This window comes from Salmo salar, chromosome 23 (assembly GCF_965601325.2).
Source record: "Salmo salar chromosome 23, fSalSal1, whole genome shotgun sequence".
In the NCBI taxonomy this organism is placed as follows: domain Eukaryota; kingdom Metazoa; phylum Chordata; class Actinopteri; order Salmoniformes; family Salmonidae; genus Salmo; species Salmo salar.
The window spans coordinates 40,023,681-40,049,820 of NC_138313.1; the positions used below are offsets into that span (position 1 = coordinate 40,023,681).

The following is a 26,140-nucleotide window of genomic DNA, read 5'->3' on the forward strand; positions in this document are numbered from 1 at the left end:
ACAGATGAGTAGGGACCCTGGGCATCTTTCTTTTGGTGTTTTTCCAGAGTCAGTAGAAAGGCCTCTTTAGTTATCATAACTGTCACCTTAATTGCCCTTGTCTGTAAGCTGTTACTGTCTTAACCGTTCCACAGGTGCATGTTCATTAATTGTTTAAGCATTTCACTGTAAGGTCTACACCTGTTGTATTCGGCACATGTGACTAATAAAATTTGACAATGAAGATCTGTGAAGTTATTCAGATTTAAGAATCATCTTTGAAAGACAGGGTACTGAAAAAGGGGCGTTTCTTTTTTTGCTGAGTTTTGTACCAAAACATTATGTCAGCAATCAAGTTATATCTTAACTTTCAAGATACAGAATCAGGGAGTTGAGGAACTTCATTTTAGACCTGGGCATTACAAAAGCTCATGCTAGTCAATGAACAAAATACACAAGACAAAAACCTTAATCTAGATATTTTTTTATCATCCAGAATGCATTTGGGCAGGAAAGTCAGTCCAGTTGAGAGTTACACCATCAGTCAAGAAGCTTTTCCTTTATGTTGAGAGGACCAACAGAAATGTCCTGCTCCCACTGGAAACCTAAGAGCAGAAGACCATGTCTATATAGGGAGAACTCAGAATCAAACTTCACAAAAGCATTGTTTCTCAGGCAATTCCTGGGTGACTCAGTGGGTGCACTTTTTTGTTCCAGCCAAGCACTGACCACCAATTTAGCCAAAGGTTTAGGTGAATCAAGTACCTAGCTATTGGAGTAGGACAAAAATGTGCACCCCAGGGAGGCATCCAGGAATGGATTGAGCAACACTGGACTGAAGTGCACATGTACCTGGAGCCGGTTCCCTTCTCATGCCACAGTCTGTGTCACAACAGCCACACACCTGGTCTTTCTTACTGGCCTCGCTCCATCTATTGAAAAGAGAGTGTTGCATATAGTACGTACAAGCAAAGTGCACACCCTGCCATATATACCCAGACTTACCCATTCGAGAAGGAACAAGCCTTGTTCTCATGATCAATTGGGGCTGAAGCTGTTGTGGCTTTCAGGAGGCAGGTAATGTATAGCTGTTGAAGTCGCAGCATTGGTACCACATAAGAATTAGTAGATTTGACACCAATTTAAAGCAACGTCATGTTGGGTCCAACACAAGCCATATTGGGCATACTCTACTTAATTTATGATTGAAGCTCAACAAACCTGCCAATTCTATACATTTGGACATTCCGAAGCTAATTTGCACTAGATCTCAGGATTAACTACTCACTGAGCCAGTGTTCACAACATGAAACCTAAAGGCTTCTATCTGGAACTGGAGCGTGTCATCCATGGTGCGAGGTCTGAACTGGGACCTGGAGCCTGTCAGCTTGGTGTCGACCAGACAACTGAAGGCCACAAACAAAAAAAATTAGGCTACCTACACTGCTGAAACTCTGGAGGGATGCCATTCAAGATGGCTGTTGATCTGAAGTGTGGGCAGGTGGAGGGAATGGGAAATGCTTTCCTTAGCAGATTAAAGCAAACAATTAGTCCTTGATCTAGATCAAGTACCTTACAAAGGATACTCACCCACGGTTCTCGATGAAGGCATATCTTGGGACAGTGTTGGTGTTTGGGATGACTGTGGCTACACAGTTGTCCACAAAGACTCGGAGGGGCACATGGTAGAACTGGACGACAGAAGCTTCAAAGTTAATATTATCTCCAAGGACGTACTCTTTGCTGGGTCTCTCCAACTGCCAGTTGTCTGCGAAGACAAGGGCACAGTCTAATACTCATTCCAAGTCAGATGTACAGACCCTGCTCTAGTTTATCAGCAGTGTGGCTTTATCATGGCAAATATAACTGCCATCCTTTTGTACTCTGGGGTAGCCACCTCATTCCAATAACTCAGTGGCGGTTACATTTGCCAGTTGGCACTACCATAGTTTACAAACAAGTGCAGAGACAGCACTTAAGTCAGTGCCTGTCAAGAGCAATGCCAATATGGCAAGGACAAGCAGTTACTAACCAGTCATTAGCCTCAGGGAGAAGTAGAGGAGCTCCTCTGCAACCTTAGTGGAGGCATAGGGATTCCAGGTGGGCTTCACTGAGTCACTGCTCACATCATGCTTTCTGTAAAGGAGTCTTTAAATGTGAAACCAACTGGCCAAGGAAGTATATCCAAAGTTGATTGAACTGAAGAAAATAAAACACAATGCAGGTGTAGTCAACTCACCTTTGATAGTGGCACTCAACCCAGACCACCACTTCTCTAGTCCGAACAATGGGGCTGCTGCCCAGGGTGGCTGGTGTATAACGGAGTGTGAAGACATAGACAAGTGAATCTTCAGTCATCTGGAATCAGAGCAGCAAATGGCATTGTAAGAAAATCAATGGTAGTCAACCTAGAAAAGTCATAACGATGCTAATGCTCAATGTTACCGTTAGAGTGCTCCCACATCCGTGCAGCTCAGTGACAAAGATCAGAACTTGAGCGGAAGCATCCTCCCCAGTGACAGCACAGCCTCCCAAGGTAAGATCCTCTGGGTGAATGAGTTGGCCGATACCGAGCAGATCTCGCTTGACTTCCACACGAGCAGCAGTCTCCCCACATTGAACTGCAACGCTACTGGCAGGCACAGGCAGTGGTCTCTGCTCATCAATAGCCAACTGCACCTCTTTGACTGGATCTTCAGGAAATCTCCAGGTCAAAGGCTCATTGAAGGTCTGCTTTGACTGGAGGAAAGGGTTTTGAACTTGCGTCGGTGTCTGGACCCTGGAGGGCCATTGCACAGGCCTTGGGTGAAATCTGGCTGGTTCTTGAGCAGGCCTATACTGTGGAACAAATCTCCCAGGGGCATGTGCCACTTGGCTCTGAGATCTCGCTTCCCGATAAAGCTGCTGAACTGTAGCTGAACAGCCAAAGGTAAGAAGTAGGAGGAATGTAATACAGAATGCCATTATTCTCTAGTTTCTAGTGTCAATTGTACATATTTCTTTGACATTTGCAATAACTACAGTGTCTCTGAACAGCCATTTTGTATCCCTTTGTCTTAGTTTGACTCCACCCCTTGTTTGATTTACCTAATGATGTTCCAGACATGTTACAGAGCTGCAAATATACTACAATCTGAACTGGATGTATCTCAATACTGTCAAGTATCTTCATTTATAATAGGGATGGTCAACTCCAGTCCTTGGGGGCCTGATTGGTGTCACACTTTTGCACCAGCCCCAGCTAACACACCTGACTCCAATAATCAACTAATCATAATATTTAGTTTAAAATACAATTAGTTTAATCAGCTGTGTTATCTAGGGATGGGGAAGAAGTGTGACATCACTCTGGCCACTGAGGACTGAAGTGGCCCATTCTTGATTTATAATGTCCTTGGAACGGTTTCCTGATAGCAATGGCATTTAGCCTTATGAGTTTTTTAATGATGCATCTTCCCCACAACGGCCGAAGATGTAACACATGTTTCCCAAAACAACACGCCGAGAGAATAGTCACTAAGTGCATTGTTGAAGTATGTGTCAATACTGATGGGATCGAAAGAAAGTGAAAACTTTCTCCATTCAAAATTTGTCTTAACATTTGAATTGACGGATCAATTCCTAGAGAGATTATACCACCTTATGGCTGCAAATATTGAGGCAGGTTATTCTAATGCTTACCAAATAAAAATGCATTAAACCACTAATTTGCCCCATTGCGCCCGTTCGGCTACACATCATGAAATATATTGAGGCAAATTACAGGCAGTCTACAATTAGCAAAATAGAATATGAAATGTATTTCAATATGATTGAAATAGGCCCACTCTTTATTTTAATGGTTGCTGTTTTCATTTGAAGAATATTTTTATGTCATGTTTGTATCAATTGCAAAGACACAGGCAACTTTATTTTGTAGTCAACTTTGTTCTGAAGTTATCTGCAGTCATAGAGATAAGATAAACCATGTGATTCTATGTTTAGCGGAGATCTTCTGTGTAGAAAGTGACACGGGAGGGCAAAAAAGAATGTAAGGATGCACTTAGCTGTTCTGAGGCAAGCATTCGTTTACGAGTGTTATCAAGTGCACCTTAATTAATAATGATGGTTTTGGGAAACAGCTCATAGATTTAACTATGCTCCTACAAAGGTTCTAACAACGCACTTTGCCTTAAGATGCTTTTGGGAAACTAGGCACAGAGATCTCCAACCCTGTTCTTGGAGCGCTACCCTACCCTCCTGTTGGTTTTCAATCCAACCCCAGTTGTAACTAACTTGAATAAATGTACCAACCAGCTAATTATTAGAATCAATTGTGCTACATTAGGGCTGGAGCCACAACCTACAGGACGGTCGCACTCCAGGAACAGAGTTGGAGACATTGGCGGATTGGCATTCTGGCAATTCTGGCATATGCCAGAAGGGCCGGATCACCTTTTATTGGGGAGGATTGGTAAAAAAAAAAATATATATATATATATATATATGCACACAACATGACCAAAAGTATGTGGACACCTACTTGTTAAATATCTCATTCCAAAATCATGGGCATTAATATGGAGTTGGTCACCCTTTGCTTCTACTCTTCTGGGAAGGCTTTCAAATCGATGTTGGAACACTGCTGGAGACTTGCTTCCATTCAGCCACAAGAGCATTAGTGAGGTCGGCACTGATGTTGGCCGATTAGGCCTGGCTCGCAGTTGGCGTTCCAATTCATCGTAAAGGTGTCCGATGGATTTGAGGTCAGGGCTCTGTGCAGGCCAGTCAAGTTCTTCCACACTGATCTCAACAAACCATTTTTGTACAGACCTTGCTTTGTGCATGGGGGCATTGTCATGCTAAAACAGGAAAAGGCCTTGCCCAAACTGTTGCCACAAAGTTGAAAGCACAGAATCGTCTAGAATGTCATCGTATGCTGTAGCGTTAAGATTTCACTTCACTGGAAGTAAGGGGCCTAGCCTGAACCATGAAAAACAGCCCCAGAACATTATTCCTCCCCCACAAAACTTTACAATTGGCACTATGCACTAGGCAGGTAGCATTGTCCTGGCATCCGCCAAACCCAGATCAGTCCGTCAGACTGCTAGATGGTGAAGCGTGATTCATCACTCCATAGAACGCATTTCCACTGCTCAAGAGTCCAATGGCGGCAAGCTTTACACCACTCCAGCCGACGCTTGGATTTGCGCAGGGTGATCTTAGGCTTGTCTGCGGCTGCTCGGCCATGGAAACCCATTTCATGAAGCTCCCGCCGAATAGTTGTTGTGCTGAAGTTACTTCCAGAGGCAGTTTGGAACTTGGTAGTGAGTGTTGCAGCCGAGGACAGACAATTTTTACGCACTTCAGCACTCAGTGGTCCCGTTCTGTGAGCTTGTGTGGCCTACCACTTCACGGCTGAGCCGTTGTTACTCCTAGACGTTTCCACTTCACAATAACAGCACTTACAGTTGACCGGGGAAGCTCTAGATTTGCAGAAATTTAACGAACTGACTTGTTGGAAAGGTGGCATCCTATGACGGTGTCACGTTAAGTCACTGAGCTATTCAGTAAGGTCATTCTACTGCCAATGTTTGTCTATGGAGATTGCATGGCTGTGTGCTCGATTTTATACACCTGTCACGGCTGAAATAGCCGAATCCATTCATTTGAAGGGGCATCCACATACTTTTGTATATACAGTTGAAGTCGGAACTTTACATACACCTTAGCCAAATACATTTAATCTCAGTTTTTCACAATTCCTGACATTTAAATCCTAGTAAAAAAATTCCCTGTCTTAGGTCAGTTAGGATCACCACTCTATTTTAAGAATGTGAAATGTCAGAATAAAAGTAGAGAGAATGATTTATTTCAGCTTTTATTTCTTTCATCACATTCCCAGTGGGTCAGAAGCTTACATACGCTCAATTAGTATTTGGTAGCATTTCCTTTCAATTGTTTAACTTGGGTCAAACGTTCCGGGTAGCCTTCCACAAGCTTCCCACAATAAGTTGGGTGAATTTTGGCCCATTCCTCCTGACAGAGCTGGTGTAACTGAGTCAGGTTCTTAGGCCTCCTTGCTCGCAAGCGATTTTTCAGTTCTGCCCACAAATTCTCTATAGGATTGAGGTCAGGGTTTTGTGATGGCCACTCCAATACATTGACTTTGTTGTCCTTAAGCCATTTTGCCACAACTTTGGAAGTATGCTTGGGGTGATTGTACATTTGGAAGACCCATTTGTGACCAAGCTTTAACTTCCTGACTGATGTCTTGAGACATTGCTTCAATATATCCACATCCTTTTCCTACCTCGTGATGCCATCTATTTTGTGAAGTGCACCAGTTCCTCTTGCAGCAAAGCACCTCCACAACATGATGCTGCCACCCCCGTGCTTCACGATTGAGATGGTGTTCTTCTGCTTGCATGCCTCCCCATTTTTCCTCCAAACATAACAATGGTCATTATGGCCAAACACTTCTATTTTTATTTAGTCAGACCAGAGGACAATTCTCCAAAAAGCTCGATCTTTGTCCCCATGTGCAGTTGCAAACTGTAATGTAGCGTTTTTATGGGGGTTTTGGAGCGGTGGCTTCTTCCTTGCTGAGCGGCCTTTTTGCACAAAAGTACATTCATCTCTAGGAGACAGAACGCGTCTCCTTCCTGAGAAGTATGACGGCTGCGTGGTCCCAAGGTTTTTGTACTTGCGTACTATTTTTTGTACAGTTGAACATGGTACCTTCAGGCTTTTGGAAATTGCTCCCAAGGATGAACCAGACTTGCGGAGGTCTACAATTGTTTTTCTGAGGTCTTCGCTGATTTCATTTCATTTTCCCATGATGTCTAGCAAAGAGGCGCCGAGTTTGAAGGTAGGCCTTGAAATACATTCACATGTACACCTCCAATTAACGCAAATGATGTCAATTAGCCTATCAGAAGCTTCTAAAGCCATGACATCATTTTCTGGAATTTTCCAAGCTGTTTAAAGGCACAGTCAACTTAGTGTATGTAAACTTCTGACCCACTGGAATTGTGATACAGTGAATTATAAGTGAAATAATCTGTCTGTAAACAATTGTTGGAAAAATTACTTGTGTCACGCACAAAGTAGATGTCGTAACCGACTTGCTAAAACTATAGTTTGTTAACAAGACATTTGTGTAGTGGTTGAAAAACGAGTTTTAACCCCTGGTCGGGCTCCGTCCCGTATGCAGGACGGACATCCAGCGAAAAATCCTATCGCCATTAGCATAACCAAATATAATATTTATTTTTTTCAATTTTTTTTTCAAATTAAATCGTTTTATAGATACACCTCACCTGAATCGAACCACGTTGTCCGATTTCAAAAAGGCTTTACAGCAAAAGCAAAACATTAGATTATGTTAGAGGAGTATATCGTAAAAGTAGCCACATAGCCATTTTCCGACCAACCACATGCATCACAAATAACCTAAAAACAGCTAAACGCAGCACTAACCTTTGACAATCTTCATCAGATGACACACCTAGGACATCATGTTACACAATACATGTATTCTTTTGTTCGATAAAGTTCATATTTATATATAAAAACAGCATTTTACATCGGAGCGTAACGTTGACTAACTATTTTCCCTCAAATGCATCCGGTGAAACAGCGCTACAATATTGTCATTCTAAGATTTATAGATGAATATCTCTTGAAAGCACCTGTAATGCCAGATTTAAAAATAACTTTACTGGGTAATCACACTTTGCGATAAAAGGGGATGCGATACTCAGAACAATCGCATATCAAATCTAGTCTTGTATACTATTGTCAAAAATCCCTTACCTTTATTATCTTCATCCTTAGGCACTTCCAGGCATCCCAGGTCCACAACAAATGTATTTTCGATAAAAAAGTTCATCCTTTATGTTCCAATAGCTTGTTCTTGTTAGCGCGTTCTGAAGGCTGCACCAAAAGTTCCGACGTGCGCAGGGCTACTCTTTCAACAAAATGCATTTTTTTCTTATTTAGGTTCGTTCAAACATGTCAAACGTTGTATAACATAAATCTTTAGGGCCTTTTTCAACCAGAGCTCCAATAAGATTCAAGGGGGACGATTGCATTGTCTTTATAAACGTTTCGAAAGGGGAGGGTAGCCAGGGGCGCCGGCATCATAATGGTGACGGCCCTCCTCATGTGACCACGTTCCACAGCGTGTCATTCAGTCAGTTTTCACAGTAGGAGACTCAAATCACTTTGTAAAGACTGGGGACATCTAGTGGAAGCAATAGGAAGTGCTCAGTGAACCATTGCTCACGGTGTGATTTATAGGCAACGAGATGAAGTTGAGTCCGCAATTCAAAATTCCACTTCCTGTTTCGATCTGTCTCGGGGTTTTGACTGCCATATGAGTTCTGTTATACTCACAGACACCATTCAAACAGTTTTAGAAACTTTAGGTTGTTTTCTATCCACAAGTATTAATTATATGCATATCCTAGCTTCTGAGTTTGAGTAGTAGGCCGTTTAAAATGGGCACGATTTTCTTTCAAAAAGCGCTGTAGCGCCCCCTATCCTAGGCGACCGTCAAGAGGTTAATGACTCCAACCTAAGTGTATGTAAACTTCCGACTTCAACTGTATAGTGCATGTGTTCATCTTATCATATTTCTTCAATGCGAAATCAGTGTCTTGTTTTCAACGAAACTGTCCCTGTTTGCAAATAATTAAATGTGAGACATCATTTGGAACCAAAAGTTGCACTATACTTGCCCTATAGCTTAACCTGTTAGGGCTAGGGGGCAGTATTTGCACGGCTGGATAAAAAAAATGTACCCGATTTAATCTGGTTACTAATCCTACCCAGCAACTAGAATATGCATATACTTATTATATATGGATAGAAAACACTCTAAAGTTTCTAAAACTGTTTGAATGGTGTCTGTGAGTATAACAGAACTCATTTGGCAGGCAAAACCCTGAGACATTTTCTGACAGGAAGTGGATACCTGATGTGTTGTATTACCTTTAAACCTATGCCATTGAAAAACACAGGGGCTGAGGAATATTTTGGCACTTCCTATTGCTTCCACTAGATGTCACCAGCCTTTACAAAGTGTTTTGAGTCTTCTGGAGGGAGATCTGACCGAACAAGAGCCATGGAACGATGATGGCCCATTAGACACCTGGCGCGCGAGTTCATGTTGGCTACCCTCGTTCCAATACGGTATAAAAGAGAATGCATTCGTCCACCTTGAATATTATTCATGTTCTGGTTAAAAAAGGCCCTAATGATTTATGCTATACAACGTTTGACATGTTTGAACGAACGTAAATATATTTTTTCCCCTCGTTCATGACGAGAAGTCCGGCTGGCTTAGATCATGTGCTAACAAGACGGAGATTTTTGGACATAAATGATGAGCTTTTTTGAACAAAACTACATTCGTTATGGACCTGTGATACCTGGAAGTGACATCTGATGAAGAGAATCAAAGGTAATGGATTATTTACATAGTATTTTCGATTTTAGATCTCCCCAACATGACGTCTAGTCTGTATCGCAACGCGTATTTTTCTGGGCGCAGTGCTCAGATTATTGCAAAGTGTGATTTCCCAGTAAGGTTATTTTTAAATCTGGCAAGTTGATTGCGTTCAAGAGATGTAAATCTATAATTCTTTAAATGACAATATAATATTTTACCAATGTTTTCTAATTTTAATTATTTAATTTGTGACGCTGACTTGACTGCCGGTTATTGGAGGGAAACGATTTCCTCAACATCAATGCCATAGTAAAACGCTGTTTTTGGATATAAATATGAATATAACTAGGGATTCTTGTGTAGGTTTACATGACATATCCACCACCATTGGAGGCTGGAAAGTCCTACCGAAATTGTAATTCACTTATCAGAGGGCCTGTCAAATGAACCACAATGCTGGAAATCTGTCTGCATCCACAGAAACTAATCCCATCGCTCTATGACAAACACAGATGGTGTTATATCAAATTCAATAGAAGAAAAAAGAGAGAGAGGAAGAGAGACTGACACAGATGTACTGCCATTCCTTAATGTTTTGGCTGTATATGTAGCCTAATATTAAACACAGATATGTGGGCAAGGGGAAACACATGCACTATAATTAACAAGGCATTATAAGCCAGTGGTCATCTATAAGAAAAAGAGGATAGGATTGAAAGGCAGGGCTGCTCTAGGGTAAGCTTTCACCGTTCAAATGTTTCCTTAACATTACAATTATTTCACAGAGAGCGAGAGTATTATTCAGAGAGCGATAAACACAATGACAGACGCAACACCCCGGAGGTGCAAATTAGAGCCATCAAAAAGTTTTTCAAAAAATTGCTCAAAAGCATAAAAGAACTTTGTTGTCGTACACTTAACATTGTCAGGTTCTTGGTTTACCTCAAATGTTCTATTGAATAATTTTGATAAAGCTTCCGTTGTAATATTTGTCTAGCACTGCAAAAGGCAAAGCCATAAGGGTTAATTAATGTAATAATGGGTTTAGTGTTGCCTAGAGATTTGTGAGTTTAACTTGCTACACCCAATGCTCTGTTATGAAAGGTTAAACAAATCTCATTTGAAAGCTTTTGCATTGAAAAAATTAAACATACCGAATAAAAGCTGGATATAATTATTTTGTAACCTAAGTCGTTCACTGTATTTACTGAAAATCAAAAGTATTGCATCTTTATTTTTTCCGAATTTTCACCATGTCTTGCAGTTGAACATTTGCATAATTTAACTTGTTTGTTTCTGGTTTTTTTACAGCTGGAGAACTCCAGAAGAATGGAAGTCTGCAAATCCGTTGGACCCTTTCCACTTCTATTATGGTGGATAAATATGGATTTTTATGAATGTGTGGAGGAATAAGAGGTGTTTCATGGAGTTGTGTGAAATGCATCAAACACGATTTAAAACGGAATTGGCATATCTGGACCCTCTCTTTCTAAAATTATCCGCCGCCATTGTTGCAACCCCTATTACTAGTCTGTTCAACCGCTCTTTCGTATCGTCCGACATTCCTAAAGATTGGAAAGCTGCCGCGGTCATCCCCCTCTTCAAAGGGGGTGACAGTCTAGACCCAAACTGTTATAGACCTATATCCATTCTGCCCTGCCTTTCTAAAGTCTTCGAAAGCCAAGTTAATAAACAGATCACTGATCATTTCAAATCCCACCGTACCTTCTCCGCTGTGAAATCCGGTTTCCGGGCTGGTCATGGGTGCACCTCAGCCACGCTCAAGGTACTAAACGATATCATAACCGCCATCGATAAAAGACAGTACTGTGCAGCCGTCTTCATCGACCTGGCCAAGGCTTTCGACTCTGTCAATCACCACATTCTTATCGGCAGACTCAATAGCCTTGGTTTCTCAAATGACTGCCTCGCCTGGTTCACCAACTACTTCGCAGACAGAGTTCAGTGTGTCAAATGAGAGGGCCTGTTGTCCGGACCTCTGGCAGTCTCTATGGGGGTACCACAGGGTTCAATTCTCGGGCCGACTCTTTTCTCTGTATATATATCAACGATTTCGCTCTTGCTGCGGGTGATTCCCTGATCCACTTCTACGCAGACGACACCATTCTGTATACATCTGGCCCTTCTTTGGACACTGTGTTAACCTGTTGGGTCTAGGGGGCAGCATTTGCACGTCTGGATAAAAAAAATGTACCCGATTTAATCTGGTTACTAATCCTACCCAGTAACTAGAATATGCATATACTTATTATATATGGATAGAAAACACTCTAAAGTTTCCAAAACTGTTTGAATGGTGTCTGTGAGTATAAGAGAACTCATTTGGCAGGCAAAACCCTGAGACATTTTCTGACAGGAAGTGGATACCTGATGTGTTGTATTGACTTTAAACCTATCCCATTGAAAAACACAGGGGTTTAGGAATATTTTGGCACTTCCTATTGCTTCCACTAGATGTCACCAGCCTTTACAAAGTGTTTTGAGTCTTCTGGAGGGAGATCTGACCGAACAAGAGCCATGGAACGATGATGGCCCATTAGACACCTTGCGCGCGAGTTCATGTTGGGTACCCTCGTTCCAATACGTTATAAAAGAGTATGCATTCGTCCACCTTGAATATTATTCATGTTCTGGTTAAAAAAGGCCCTAATGATTTATGCTATACAACGTTTGACATGTTTGAACGAACGGAAATATATTTTTTCCCCTCGTTCATGACGAGAAGTCCGGCTGGCTTACATCATGTGCTAACAAGACGGAGATTTTTGGACATAAATGATGAGCTTTTTTGAACAAAACTACATTCGTTATGGACCTGTGATACCTGGAAGTGACATCTGATGAAGAGAATCAAAGGTAATGGATTATTTACATAGTATTTTCGATTTTAGATCTCCCCAACATGACGTCTAGTCTGTATCGCAACGCGTATTTTTCTGGGCGCAGTGCTCAGATTATTGCAAAGTGTGATTTCCCAGTAAGGTTATTTTTAAATCTGGCAAGTTGATTGCGTTCAAGAGATGTAAATCTATAATTCTTTAAATGACAATATAATATTTTACCAATGTTTTCTAATTTTAATTATTTAATTTGTTACGCTGACTTGACTGCCGGTTATTGGAGGGAAACGATTTCCTCAACATCAATGCCATAGTAAAACGCTGTTTTTGGATATAAATATGAACTTGATAGAACTAAAAATGCATGCATTGTCTAACATAATGTCCTAGGAGTGTCATCTGATGGAGATTGTAAAAGGTTAGTGCATCATTTTAGCTGGTTTTATGGTTTTGGTGACCCTGTCTTTGACTTGACAAAACATTACACACAACTCTTGTAAATGTACTGTCCTAACATACTCTAAATTTATGCTTTCGCCGTAAAACCTTTTTGAAATCGTAAAACGTGGTTAGATTAAGGAGATGTTTATCTTTCAAATGGTGTAAAATAGTTGTATTTTTGAAAAATTTGAATTTTGACATTTATTTGGATTCAAATTTGCCGCTCTTGAAATGCACCTGCTGTTGATGGAGTGCACCACGGGTGGCACGCTAGCGTCCCACCTAGCCCCAAGAGGTTAACTAACCTCCAAACGAGCTTCAATGCCATACAAAACTCCTTCTGTGGCCTCCAACTGCTCTTAAACGCTAGTAAAACCAAATGCATGCTTTTCAACTGTTCGCTGCCCGCACCCGCCCGCCCGACTAGCATCACTACTCTGGACGGTTCTGACCTAGAATACGTGGACAACTACAAATATTTAGGTGTCTGGCTAGACTGTAAACTCTCCTTCCAGACTCATATTAAACACCTCCAATCCAAAATCAAATCTAGAATCGGCTTTCTATTTTGCAACAAAGGCTCCTTCACTCACGCCGCCAAACATACCCTCGTAAAACTGACCATCCTACCAATCCTCGAGAAATAAAATAGCCTCCAACACTCTACTCAACAAATTGGATGCAGTCTATCACAGTGCCATCCGTTTTGTCACCAAAGCCCCATATACTACCCACCACTGCCACCTGTACGCTCTCGTTGGCTGGCCCTCGCTTCATACTCGTCGCCAAACCCACTGGCTCCAGGTCATCTACAAGTCTCTGCTAGGTAAAGCCCCGCCTTATCTCAGCTCACTGGTCACCATAGCAGCACCCACTCATAGCACGCGCTCCAGTAGGTATATCTCACTGGTCACCCCCAAAGCCAATTCCTCCTTTGGCCGCCTTTCCTTCCAGTTCTCTGCTGCCAATGACTGGAACGAACTACAAAAATCACTGAAGCTGGAGACTCATTTCTCCCTCACTAGCTTTAAGCACCAGCTGTCAGAGCAGCTCACAGATCACTGCACATAGCCCATCTGTAAACAGCCCATCCAACTACCTCATCCCCATACTGTATTTATTTATCTTGCTCCTTTGCACCCCAGTATCACTACTTGCACGTTAATCTTCTGCATATCTACCATTCCAGTGTTTAATTGCTATTTTGTAATTACTTCGCCACCATTGCCTATTTATTGCCTTAACTCCCTTATCTTACCTCATTTTTACTCACTGTATATAGACTTTTTTTCATCTGTATTATTGACTATGTTTTGTTTATTCCATGTGTAACTGTGTTGTTGTATGTGTCGAACTGCTATGCTTTATCTTGGCCAGGTCGCAGTTGCAAATGAGAACTTGTTCTCAACTAGCCTACCTGGTTAAATAAAGGTTCAATCATTTTTTATAAAACAAAAAAACATTTCAAACACTTTCTAAAAATACCAGCAATTGAGCTTGTAACACAATGCATTCACTGCTACGAAGCCTGCAAAGACCCCATTTCAGGGTTTCGTAAATCATTACATGTAATCGAGACAGCTTTTACGGCATAGCTACTCTAATCAACATCGAAGGGTCATGTATTTTCTATTTGTCCCCGCCCACTAAAAAGTATTAAGTCCTTTTTAAATCTAACCCACAGTTCCTGAACTAAAAGTGTTGACTACTTTTCCATTAGTCAGGAATACACCCTGCAACTAAACAAGACTAATGTAATGGTTTGGTAGAGACTAGTCATTTTATTACTATTGGTTGTGACAACCTAAAATATAATTTGCATTGTTGCAGTCCATTGATTCACATTTTAATGGGCTGGATATAGTACATTGGAATAGACCACTTCCCCCCCAGGAAGTTTATGGGAAATTGTATATCAGATGGTTCCTATGAGTGGTAGTGTCACGGTTTTCGTCGGTAATGGAGGACCAAAACGCAGCAGGTATGTGTAAGCTCATCTTGACGTTTATTAACTTCCCAAAATGAACACCAAAATAACAAAACAAGTGAACGAACGATATACAGACAGTCTGGCAAGGCACAAGGCTAAACACAGAACAATCTCCAACAAACACACAGACAAACACACCCAACTAATATAGGACTTCCAATCAAAGGCAACACCACACAGCTGCCTGCAATTGGAAGTCCACCCCAATTAACTCTACATAGAAACACACTTACTAGACTACACCTAGAAATACATAAACATAGACCAAAAACCCGAAAATACTAAATCAAACACCCTTTTACCAAAACACCACCCCGGACCACATAAAACAAATACCCTCTGCCACATCCTGACCAAACTACAATAACAATTAACCCTTATACTGGCCAGGACGTGACAGGTAGCCCCACCAGGACTGTATTTTAATTGTTTTATCAATATTTAAGTCATGAGACAGGGCAATTTCAAACCCTGAAATGTGTACCTTTGCCTCACTGCTGAAGTTGACTGGTTAAAAGGAACACTCCACCCAAAACTTCAGGTATTCAATTCATCAGTCCATTGTTGATATAAACTCAGCAAATAAAGAAACGTCCTCTCACCGTCAACTGCGTTTATTTTCTGCAAACTTAACGTGTAAATATTTGTTTGAACATAAGATTCAACAACTGAGGCAAAGGGAACAAGTTCCACAGACATGTGACTAACAGAAATGGAATAATGTGTCCCAGAACAAGGGGGGGGGGGGGGTCAAAATCAAAAGTAACAGTCAGTATCTGGTGTGGCCACCAGCTACAATATACTGCAACCCACCAGCTACATTAAGTACTGCAGTGCATCTCCTCATGGAGTGCACCAGATTTGCCAGTTCTTGCTGTGAGATGATAGTCCACTCTTCCACCAAGGCACGTGCAAGTTCCCGGACTTTTCTGGGGGGGGGGGGGTGGAAATGGCTCTAGCCCTCATCCGATTCAACAGGTCATGTCAGGATGAGCACAACAGGAGGATGTCTGCCCTGTAACGCACAAGCTCAGTCCGATGATGTTGTGACACCGCCCCAGACCATGACGGACCCTCCACCTCAATTCCGTCCCAGAGTACAGGACCCGGTGTAATGCTCATGCCTTCGACGATAAACGAGAAGCCGACCATCCCCCCGGTGAGACAAAACCGCGACTCCTCCGTGAAGAGCACTTTTTGCCAGTCCTGTCTGGTCCAGCGACCGTGGGTTTGTGCCCATAGGCAATGTTGTTGCCGGTGATGACCTGCCTTACAACAGGCCTACAAGCCCTCAGTCCAGCCTATTGCTGACAGTCTGAGCACTGAGAGGGATTGTGCGTTCCTGGTGTAACTCAGGCAGTTGTTGCCATCCTGTACCGGTCCCGCAGGTGTGATTTTCAGATGTACCGATCGTGTGCAGGTGTTGTTACACATGATCTGCCACTGTGAGGACGATCAGCTGGCCGTCCTGTAGCAGGCGTCTCACAGTAAGGACATTGCAATTAATTGCCCTGGCCACATCTGCAGTCTTCACACCTCCTTGCAGGCACATTCACACAGATGAGTAGGGACCCTGGGCATCTTTCTTTTGGTGTTTTTCCAGAGTCAGTAGAAAGGCCTCTTTAGTTATCATAACTGTCACCTTAATTGCCCTTGTCTGTAAGCTGTTACTGTCTTAACCGTTCCACAGGTGCATGTTCATTAATTGTTTAAGCATTTCACTGTAAGGTCTACACCTGTTGTATTCGGCACATGTGACTAATAAAATTTGACAATGAAGATCTGTGAAGTTATTCAGATTTAAGAATCATCTTTGAAAGACAGGGTACTGAAAAAGGGGCGTTTCTTTTTTTGCTGAGTTTTGTACCAAAACATTATGTCAGCAATCAAGTTATATCTTAACTTTCAAGATACAGAATCAGGGAGTTGAGGAACTTCATTTTAGACCTGGGCATTACAAAAGCTCATGCTAGTCAATGAACAAAATACACAAGACAAAAACCTTAATCTAGATATTTTTTTATCATCCAGAATGCATTTGGGCAGGAAAGTCAGTCCAGTTGAGAGTTACACCATCAGTCAAGAAGCTTTTCCTTTATGTTGAGAGGACCAACAGAAATGTCCTGCTCCCACTGGAAACCTAAGAGCAGAAGACCATGTCTATATAGGGAGAACTCAGAATCAAACTTCACAAAAGCATTGTTTCTCAGGCAATTCCTGGGTGACTCAGTGGGTGCACTTTTTTGTTCCAGCCAAGCACTGACCACCAATTTAGCCAAAGGTTTAGGTGAATCAAGTACCTAGGTATTGGAGTAGGACAAAAATGTGCACCCCAGGGAGGCATCCAGGAATGGATTGAGCAACACTGGACTGAAGTGCACATGTACCTGGAGCCGGTTCCCTTCTCATGCCACAGTCTGTGTCACAACAGCCACACACCTGGTCTTTCTTACTGGCCTCGCTCCATCTATTGAAAAGAGAGTGTTGCATATAGTACGTACAAGCAAAGTGCACACCCTGCCATATATACCCAGACTTACCCATTCGAGAAGGAACAAGCCTTGTTCTCATGATCAATTGGGGCTGAAGCTGTTGTGGCTTTCAGGAGGCAGGTAATGTATAGCTGTTGAAGTCGCAGCATTGGTACCACATAAGAATTAGTAGATTTGACACCAATTTAAAGCAACGTCATGTTGGGTCCAACACAAGCCATATTGGGCATACTCTACTTAATTTATGATTGAAGCTCAACAAACCTGCCAATTCTATACATTTGGACATTCCGAAGCTAATTTGCACTAGATCTCAGGATTAACTACTCACTGAGCCAGTGTTCACAACATGAAACCTAAAGGCTTCTATCTGGAACTGGAGCGTGTCATCCATGGTGCGAGGTCTGAACTGGGACCTGGAGCCTGTCAGCTTGGTGTCGACCAGACAACTGAAGGCCACAAACAAAAAAAATTAGGCTACCTACACTGCTGAAACTCTGGAGGGATGCCATTCAAGATGGCTGTTGATCTGAAGTGTGGGCAGGTGGAGGGAATGGGAAATGCTTTCCTTAGCAGATTAAAGCAAACAATTAGTCCTTGATCTAGATCAAGTACCTTACAAAGGATACTCACCCACGGTTCTCGATGAAGGCATATCTTGGGACAGTGTTGGTGTTTGGGATGACTGTGGCTACACAGTTGTCCACAAAGACTCGGAGGGGCACATGGTAGAACTGGACGACAGAAGCTTCAAAGTTAATATTATCTCCAAGGACGTACTCTTTGCTGGGTCTCTCCAACTGCCAGTTGTCTGCGAAGACAAGGGCACAGTCTAATACTCATTCCAAGTCAGATGTACAGACCCTGCTCTAGTTTATCAGCAGTGTGGCTTTATCATGGCAAATATAACTGCCATCCTTTTGTACTCTGGGGTAGCCACCTCATTCCAATAACTCAGTGGCGGTTACATTTGCCAGTTGGCACTACCATAGTTTACAAACAAGTGCAGAGACAGCACTTAAGTCAGTGCCTGTCAAGAGCAATGCCAATATGGCAAGGACAAGCAGTTACTAACCAGTCATTAGCCTCAGGGAGAAGTAGAGGAGCTCCTCTGCAACCTTAGTGGAGGCATAGGGATTCCAGGTGGGCTTCACTGAGTCACTGCTCACATCATGCTTTCTGTAAAGGAGTCTTTAAATGTGAAACCAACTGGCCAAGGAAGTATATCCAAAGTTGATTGAACTGAAGAAAATAAAACACAATGCAGGTGTAGTCAACTCACCTTTGATAGTGGCACTCAACCCAGACCACCACTTCTCTAGTCCGAACAATGGGGCTGCTGCCCAGGGTGGCTGGTGTATAACGGAGTGTGAAGACATAGACAAGTGAATCTTCAGTCATCTGGAATCAGAGCAGCAAATGGCATTGTAAGAAAATCAATGGTAGTCAACCTAGAAAAGTCATAACGATGCTAATGCTCAATGTTACCGTTAGAGTGCTCCCACATCCGTGCAGCTCAGTGACAAAGATCAGAACTTGAGCGGAAGCATCCTCCCCAGTGACAGCACAGCCTCCCAAGGTAAGATCCTCTGGGTGAATGAGTTGGCCGATACCGAGCAGATCTCGCTTGACTTCCACACGAGCAGCAGTCTCCCCACATTGAACTGCAACGCTACTGGCAGGCACAGGCAGTGGTCTCTGCTCATCAATAGCCAACTGCACCTCTTTGACTGGATCTTCAGGAAATCTCCAGGTCAAAGGCTCATTGAAGGTCTGCTTTGACTGGAGGAAAGGGTTTTGAACTTGCGTCGGTGTCTGGACCCTGGAGGGCCATTGCACAGGCCTTGGTTGAAATCTGGCTGGTTCTTGAGCAGGCCTATACTGTGGAACAAATCTCCCAGGGGCATGTGCCACTTGGCTCTGAGATCTCGCTTCCCGATAAAGCTGCTGAACTGTAGCTGAACAGCCAAAGGTAAGAAGTAGGAGGAATGTAATACAGAATGCCATTATTCTCTAGTTTCTAGTGTCAATTGTACATATTTCTTTGACATTTGCAATAACTACAGTGTCTCTGAACAGCCATTTTGTATCCCTTTGTCTTAGTTTGACTCCACCCCTTGTTTGATTTACCTAATGATGTTCCAGACATGTTACAGAGCTGCAAATATACTACAATCTGAACTGGATGTATCTCAATACTGTCAAGTATCTTCATTTATAATAGGGATGGTCAACTCCAGTCCTCGGGGGCCTGATTGGTGTCACACTTTTGCACCAGCCCCAGCTAACACACCTGACTCCAATAATCAACTAATCATAATATTTAGTTTAAAATACAATTAGTTTAATCAGCTGTGTTATCTAGGGATGGGGAAGAAGTGTGACATCACTCTGGCCACTGAGGACTGAAGTGGCCCATTCTTGATTTTTTAATGTCCTTGGAACGGTTTCCTGATAGCAATGGCATTTAGCCTTATGAGTTTTTTAATGATGCATCTTCCCCACAACGGCCGAAGATGTAACACATGTTTCCCAAAACAACACGCCGAGAGAATAGTCACTAAGTGCATTGTTGAAGTATGTGTCAATACTGATGGGATCGAAAGAAAGTGAAAACTTTCTCCATTCAAAATTTGTCTTAACATTTGAATTGACGGATCAATTCCTAGAGAGATTATACCACCTTATGGCTGCAAATATTGAGGCAGGTTATTCTAATGCTTACCAAATAAAAATGCATTAAACCACTAATTTGCCCCATTGCGCCCGTTCGGCTACACATCATGAAATATATTGAGGCAAATTACAGGCAGTCTACAATTAGCAAAATAGAATATGAAATGTATTTCAATATGATTGAAATAGGCCCACTCTTTATTTTAATGGTTGCTGTTTTCATTTGAAAAATATTTTTATGTCATGTTTGTATCAATTGCAAAGACACAGGCAACTTTATTTTGTAGTCAACTTTGTTCTGAAGTTATCTGCAGTCATAGAGATAAGATAAACCATGTGATTCTATGTTTAGCGGAGATCTTCTGTGTAGAAAGTGACACGGGAGGGAAAAAAAGAATGTAAGGATGCACTTAGCTGTTCTGAGGCAAGCATTCGTTTACGAGTGTTATCAAGTGCACCTTAATAATGATGGTTTTGGGAAACAGCTCAAAGATTTAACTATGCTCCTACAAAGGTTCTAACAACGCACTTTGCCTTAAGATGCTTTTGGGAAACTAGGCACAGGGATCTCCAACCCTGTTCTTGGAGCGCTACCCTACCCTCCTGTTGGTTTTCAATCCAACCCCAGTTGTAACTAACTTGAATAAATGTACCAACCAGCTAATTATTAGAATCAATTGTGCTACATTAGGGCTGGAGCCACAACCTACAGGACGGTCGCACTCCAGGAACAGAGTTGGAGACATTGGCGGATTGGCCTTCTGGAAATTCTGGCATATGCCAGAAGGGCCGGATCACCTTTTATTGGGGTGGATCGGTAAAAAAATAAAAATAATAATATACGCACACAACATGACCAAAAGTATGTGGACACCTACTTGTTAAACATCTCATTCCAAAATCATGGGCATTAATATGGAGTTGGTCCCCCTTTGCTTCTACTCTTCTGGGCAGGCTTTCAAATCGATGTTGGAACACTGCTGGAGACTTGCTTCCATTCAGCCACAAGAGCATTAGTGAGGTCGGCACTGATGTTGGCCGATTAGGCCTGGCTCGTAGTTGGCGTTCCAATTCATCGTAAAGGTGTTCGATGGATTTGAGGTCAGGGCTCTGTGCAGGCCAGTCAAGTTCTTCCACACTGATCTCAACAAACCATTTTTGTACAGACCTTGCTTTGTGCATGGGGGCATTGTCATGCTAAAACAGGAAAAGGCCTTGCCCAAACTGTTGCCACAAAGTTGAAAGCACAGAATCGTCTAGAATGTCATCGTATGCTGTAGCGTTAAGATTTCCCTTCACTGGAAGTAAGGGGCCTAGCCTGAACCATGAAAAACAGCCCCAGAACATTATTCCTCCCCCACCAAACTTTACAATTGGCACTATGCACTAGGCAGGTAGCATTGTCCTGGCATCCGTCAAACCCAGATTAGTCCGTCAGACTGCTAGGTGGTGAAGCGTGATTCATCACTCCATAGAACGCATTTCCACTGCTCAAGAGTCCAATGGCGGCAAGCTTTACACCACTCCAGCCGACGCTTGGATTTGCGCAGGGTGATCTTAGGCTTGTCTGCGACTGCTCGGCCATGGAAACCCATTTCATGAAGCTCCCGCCGAATAGTTGTTGTGCTGAAGTTGCTTCCAGAGGCAGTTTGGAACTTGGTAGTGAGTGTTGCAGCCGAGGACAGACAATTTTTACGCGCTTCAGCACTCAGTGGTCCCGTTCTGTGAGCTTGTGTGGCCTACCACTTCACGGCTGAGCCGTTGTTACTCCTAGACGTTTCCACTTCACAATAACAGCACTTACAGTTGACCGGGGAAGCTCTAGATTTGCAGAAATTTAACGAACTGACTTGTTGGAAAGGTGGCATCCTATGACGGTGTCACGTTAAGTCCCTGAGCTATTCAGTAAGGTCATTCTACTGCCAATGTTTGTCTATGGAGATTGCATGGCTGTGTGCTCGATTTTATACACCTGTCGTGGCTGAAATAGCCGAATCCATTCATTTGAAGGGGCATCCACATACTTTTGTATATACAGTTGAAGTCGGAACTTTACATACACCTTAGCCAAATACATTTAATCTCAGTTTTTCACAATTCCTGACATTTAAATCTTAGTAAAAAAATTCCCTGTCTTAGGTCAGTTAGGATCACCACTCTATTTTAAGAATGTGAAATGTCAGAATAAAAGTAGAGAGAATGATTTATTTCAGCTTTTATTTCTTTCATCACATTCCCAGTGGGTCAGAAGCTTACATACGCTCAATTAGTATTTGGTAGCATTTCCTTTCAATTGTTTAACTTGGGTCAAACGTTCCGGGTAGCCTTCCACAAGCTTCCCACAATAAGTTGGGTGAATTTTGGCCCATTCCTCCTGACAGAGCTGGTGTAACTGAGTCAGGTTCTTAGGCCTCCTTGCTCGTAAGCGATTTTTCAGTTCTGCCCACAAATTCTCTATAGGATTGAGGTCAGGGTTTTGTGATGGCCACTCCAATACATTGACTTTGTTGTCCTTAACCTGTTAGGGCTAGGGGGCAGTATTGACACGGCTGGATAAAAAAACGTACCCGATTTAATCTGGTTACTACTCCTGCCCAGTAACAAGAATATGCATATAATTATTGGCTTTGGATAGAAAACACCCTAAAGTTTCTAAAACTGTTTGAATGGTGTCTGTGAGTATAACAGAACTCCTATGGCAGGCCAAAACCTGAGAAGATTTCAAGCAGGAAGTGGCCTGTCTGAGATTTAGTAAATTCACCGGCAGTATTCGGTGGGAATGCTAGTCACATGCTAGTCACATGCTAATGTAAAAAGCTGGTTTTTGATATAAATATGAACTTGATTGAACAAAACATGCATGTATTGTATAACATAATGTCCTAGGGTTGTCATCTGATGAAGATCATCAAAGGTTAGTGCTACATTTAGCTGTGGTTTAGGTTTATGTGACATTATATGCTAGCTTGAAAAATGGGTGTCTGATTATTTCTGGCTCGGTACTCTGCTGACATAATCTAATGTTTTGCTTTCGTTGTAAAGCCTTTTTGAAATCGGACAGTGTGGTTAGATTAACGAGAGTCTTATCTTTAAAATGGTGTAACATAGTCATATTTTTGAAAAATTGAAGTAATAGCATATCTAAGGATTTGAATAACGCGCCACAGGATTCAACTGGCTGTTGAGTAGGTGGGACGCAAGCGTCCCACCTAGCCCATAGAGGTTAAGCCATTTTGCCACAACTTTGGAAGTATGCTTGGGGTGATTGTACATTTGGAAGACCCATTTGTGACCAAGCTTTAACTTCCTGACTGATGTCTTGAGACATTGCTTCAATATATCCATATCCTTTTCCTACCTTGTGATGCCATCTATTTTGTGAAGTGCACCAGTTCCTCTTGCAGCAAAGCACCTCCACAACATGATGCTGCCACCCCCGTGCTTCACGATTGGGATGGTGTTCTTCTGCTTGCATGCCTCCCCATTTTTCCTCCAAACATAACAATGGTCATTATGGCCAAACACTTCTATTTTTATTTAGTCAGACCAGAGGACAATTCTCCAAAAAGCTCGATCTTTGTCCCCATGTGCAGTTGCAAACTGTAATGTAGCGTTTTTATGGGGGTTTTGGAGCGGTGGCTTCTTCCTTGCTGAGCGGCCTTTTTGCACAAAAGTACATTCATCTCTAGGAGACAGAACGCGTCTCCTTCCTGAGAAGTATGACGGCTGCCTGGTCCCAAGGTTTTTGTACTTGTGTACTATTTTTTGTACAGTTGAACATGGTACCTTCAGGCTTTTGGAAATTGCTCCCAAGGATGAACCAGACTTGCGGAGGTCTACAATTGTTTTTCTGAGGTCTTCGCTGATTTCATTTCATTTTCCCATGATGTCTAGCAAAGAGGCGCCGAGTTTGAAGGTAGGCCTTGAAATACATTCACATGTACACCTCCAATTAACGCAAATGATGTCAATTAGCCTATCAGAAGCTTCTAAAGCCATGACATCATTTTCTGGAATTTTCCAAGCTGTTTAAAGGCACAGTCAACTTAGTGTATGTAAACTTCTGACCCACTGGAATTGTGATACAGTGAATTATAAGTGAAATAATCTGTCTGTAAACAATTGTTGGAAAAATTACTTGTGTCACGCACAAAGTAGATGTCGTAACCGACTTGCTAAAACTATAGTTTGTTAACAAGACATTTGTGTAGTGGTTGAAAAACGAGTTTTAACCCCTGGTCGGGCTCCGTCCCGTATGCAGGACGGACATCCAGCGAAAAATCCTATCGCCATTAGCATAACCAAATGTAATATTTTTTTTTTTCTATTTTTTTTTCAAATTAAATCATTTTATAGATACACCTCACCTGAATCGAACCACGTTGTCCGATTTCAAAAAGGCTTTACAGCAAAAGCAAAACATTAGATTATGGTAGAGGAGTATATCGTAAAAGTAGCCACATAGCCATTTTCCGACCAACCACATGCATCACAAATAACCAAAAAACAGCTAAACGCAGCACTAACCTTTGACAATCTTCATCAGATGACACACCTAGGACATCATGTTACACAATACATGCATTCTTTTGTTCGATAAAGTTCATATTTATATATAAAACAGCATTTTACATCGGCGCGTAACGTTGACTAACTATTTTCCCTCAAATGCATCCGGTGAAACAGCGCTACAATTTACTAAATTACTATTCGAAAACATTTTTAAAATGTAATATTGTCATTCTAAGATTTATAGATGAATATCTCTTGAAAGCACCTGTAATGCCAGATTTAAAAATAACTTTACTGGGTAATCAGACTTTGCGATAAAAGGGGATGCGATACTCAGAACAATAGGCTAGCAATACAGGTCAGCGCCATCTTGGAACAATCGCATATCAAATCTAGTCTTGTATACCATTGTCAATAATCCCTTACCTTTGATTATCTTCATCCTTAGGCACTTCCAGGAATCCCAGGTCCACAACAAATGTATTTTCGATAAAAAAAGTTCATCCTTTATGTTCCAATAGCTTGTTCTTGTTAGCGCGTTCTGAAGGCTACACCAAAAGTTCCGACGTGCGCGGGGCTACTCTTTCAACAAAATGCATTTTTTTCTTATTTAGGTTCGTTCAAACATGTCAAACGTTGTATAACATAAATCTTTAGGGCCTTTTTCAACCAGAGCTCCAATAAGATTCAAGGGGGACGATTGCATTGTCTTTATAAACGTTTCGAAAGGGGAGGGTAGCCAGGGGCGCCAGCATCATAATGGTGATGGCCCTCCTCATGTGACCACGTTCCACAGCGTGTCGTTCAGTCAGTTTTCACAGTAGGAGACTCAAATCACTTTGTAAAGACTGGGGACATCTAGTGGAAGCAATAGGAAGTGCTCAATGAACCATTGCTCACGGTGTGATTTATAGGCAACGAGATGAAGTTGAGTCCGCAATTCAGAATTCCACTTCCTGTTTCGATCTGTCTCGGAGTTTTGACTGCCATATGAGTTCTGTTATACTCACATACACCATTCAAACAGTTTTAGAAACTTTAGGGTGTTTTCTATCCACAAGTATTAATTATATGCATATCCTAGCTTCTGAGTTTGAGTAGTAGGCCGTTTAAAATGGGCACGATTTTTTTTGAAAAAGCGCTGTAGCGCCCCCTATCCTAGGCGACCGTCAAGAGGTTAATGACTCCAACCTAAGTGTATGTAAACTTCCGACTTCAACTGTATAGTGCATGTGTTCATCTTATCATATTTCTTCAATGCGAAATCAGTGTCTTGTTTTCAACGAAACTGTCCCTGTTTGCAAATATTTAAATGTGAGACATCATTTGGAACCAAAAGTTGCACTATACTTGCACTATAGCTTAAGAAGTCATTAGATTGGCTTTTATGACACATAGGTAAGGCAATAGCCATCTACTAGACATTTATACAGTTCTTTTAATTAAACACAAGTCATCATGTAGGCCTACTAAAAGAATACATTGACTGCATCAATGCTAAATAATCCAAATGAATCTGTTAAAGGGGAAGTTGGGGGCTGTTTGTGTATTTTAATTGTTTTATCAATGTTTAGGCTATTTGCTTCACTTCTAAAAAAAAAAAATGTAAAAAAAATGTACATCTCATTGTTTCTTCAGCCAGTGAGGCTACTAGGGTTTCTGAACTGTAGCAAAGAGGAAGAGCCACGTATCTGCCCTCTCATGGGCTAGTGGTCGCATCTGATCTCACCTCCTGCCTGCCAACCATATTTGA

At 42.0% G+C, this 26,140-nt stretch overlaps 2 protein-coding genes across 2 annotated transcripts; both read right to left on the reverse strand.

Moving 5' to 3' along the window:
- Window positions 1–450: 450 nt before the first annotated feature.
- LOC106584579 (zona pellucida sperm-binding protein 3-like) lies at window positions 451–3,044 on the reverse strand. Its single transcript, XM_045706266.2, has 8 exons — window positions 2,425–3,044; window positions 2,219–2,337; window positions 2,012–2,115; window positions 1,570–1,747; window positions 1,268–1,385; window positions 985–1,067; window positions 832–911; window positions 451–584 (listed from the first exon to the last, which is right to left on the reverse strand). The coding sequence occupies exons 1-8, from the start codon at window positions 2,941–2,943 to the stop codon at window positions 520–522; spliced, it is 1,266 nt and encodes a 421-aa protein (XP_045562222.1). The 5' UTR covers window positions 2,944–3,044; the 3' UTR covers window positions 451–519.
- A 13,669-nt stretch (window positions 3,045–16,713) lies between these two features.
- On the reverse strand, window positions 16,714–19,300 carry LOC106597372 (zona pellucida sperm-binding protein 3-like). Its single transcript, XM_045706267.2, has 8 exons — window positions 18,688–19,300; window positions 18,482–18,600; window positions 18,275–18,378; window positions 17,833–18,010; window positions 17,531–17,648; window positions 17,248–17,330; window positions 17,095–17,174; window positions 16,714–16,847 (listed from the first exon to the last, which is right to left on the reverse strand). The coding sequence occupies exons 1-8, from the start codon at window positions 19,204–19,206 to the stop codon at window positions 16,783–16,785; spliced, it is 1,266 nt and encodes a 421-aa protein (XP_045562223.1). The 5' UTR covers window positions 19,207–19,300; the 3' UTR covers window positions 16,714–16,782.
- Between the last annotated feature and the right edge of the window lie 6,840 nt (window positions 19,301–26,140).

What these genes read in the sequence shown, in the direction of transcription:
- LOC106584579 (XM_045706266.2), bottom strand. Translation starts at nt 2,943, where the DNA reads ATGGCATTCTGTATTACATTCCTCCTACTTCTTACCTTTGGCTGTTCA. An exon ending in CTCCCTGAGGCTAATGACTG is followed by an intron (nt 1,748 to 2,011) that starts GTTAGTAACTGC and finishes TTGTCTTCGCAG; the next exon opens with ACAACTGGCAGTTGGAGAGA. An exon ending in ATGTTGTGAACACTGGCTCA is followed by an intron (nt 1,068 to 1,267) that starts GTGAGTAGTTAA and finishes CGACTTCAACAG; the next exon opens with CTATACATTACCTGCCTCCT.
- LOC106597372 (XM_045706267.2), bottom strand. Translation starts at nt 19,206, where the DNA reads ATGGCATTCTGTATTACATTCCTCCTACTTCTTACCTTTGGCTGTTCA. An exon ending in GCCTTCATCGAGAACCGTGG is followed by an intron (nt 17,649 to 17,832) that starts GTGAGTATCCTT and finishes TGTGGCCTTCAG; the next exon opens with TTGTCTGGTCGACACCAAGC. An exon ending in GAGAAGGGAACCGGCTCCAG is followed by an intron (nt 16,848 to 17,094) that starts GTACATGTGCAC and finishes TTCTGCTCTTAG; the next exon opens with GTTTCCAGTGGGAGCAGGAC.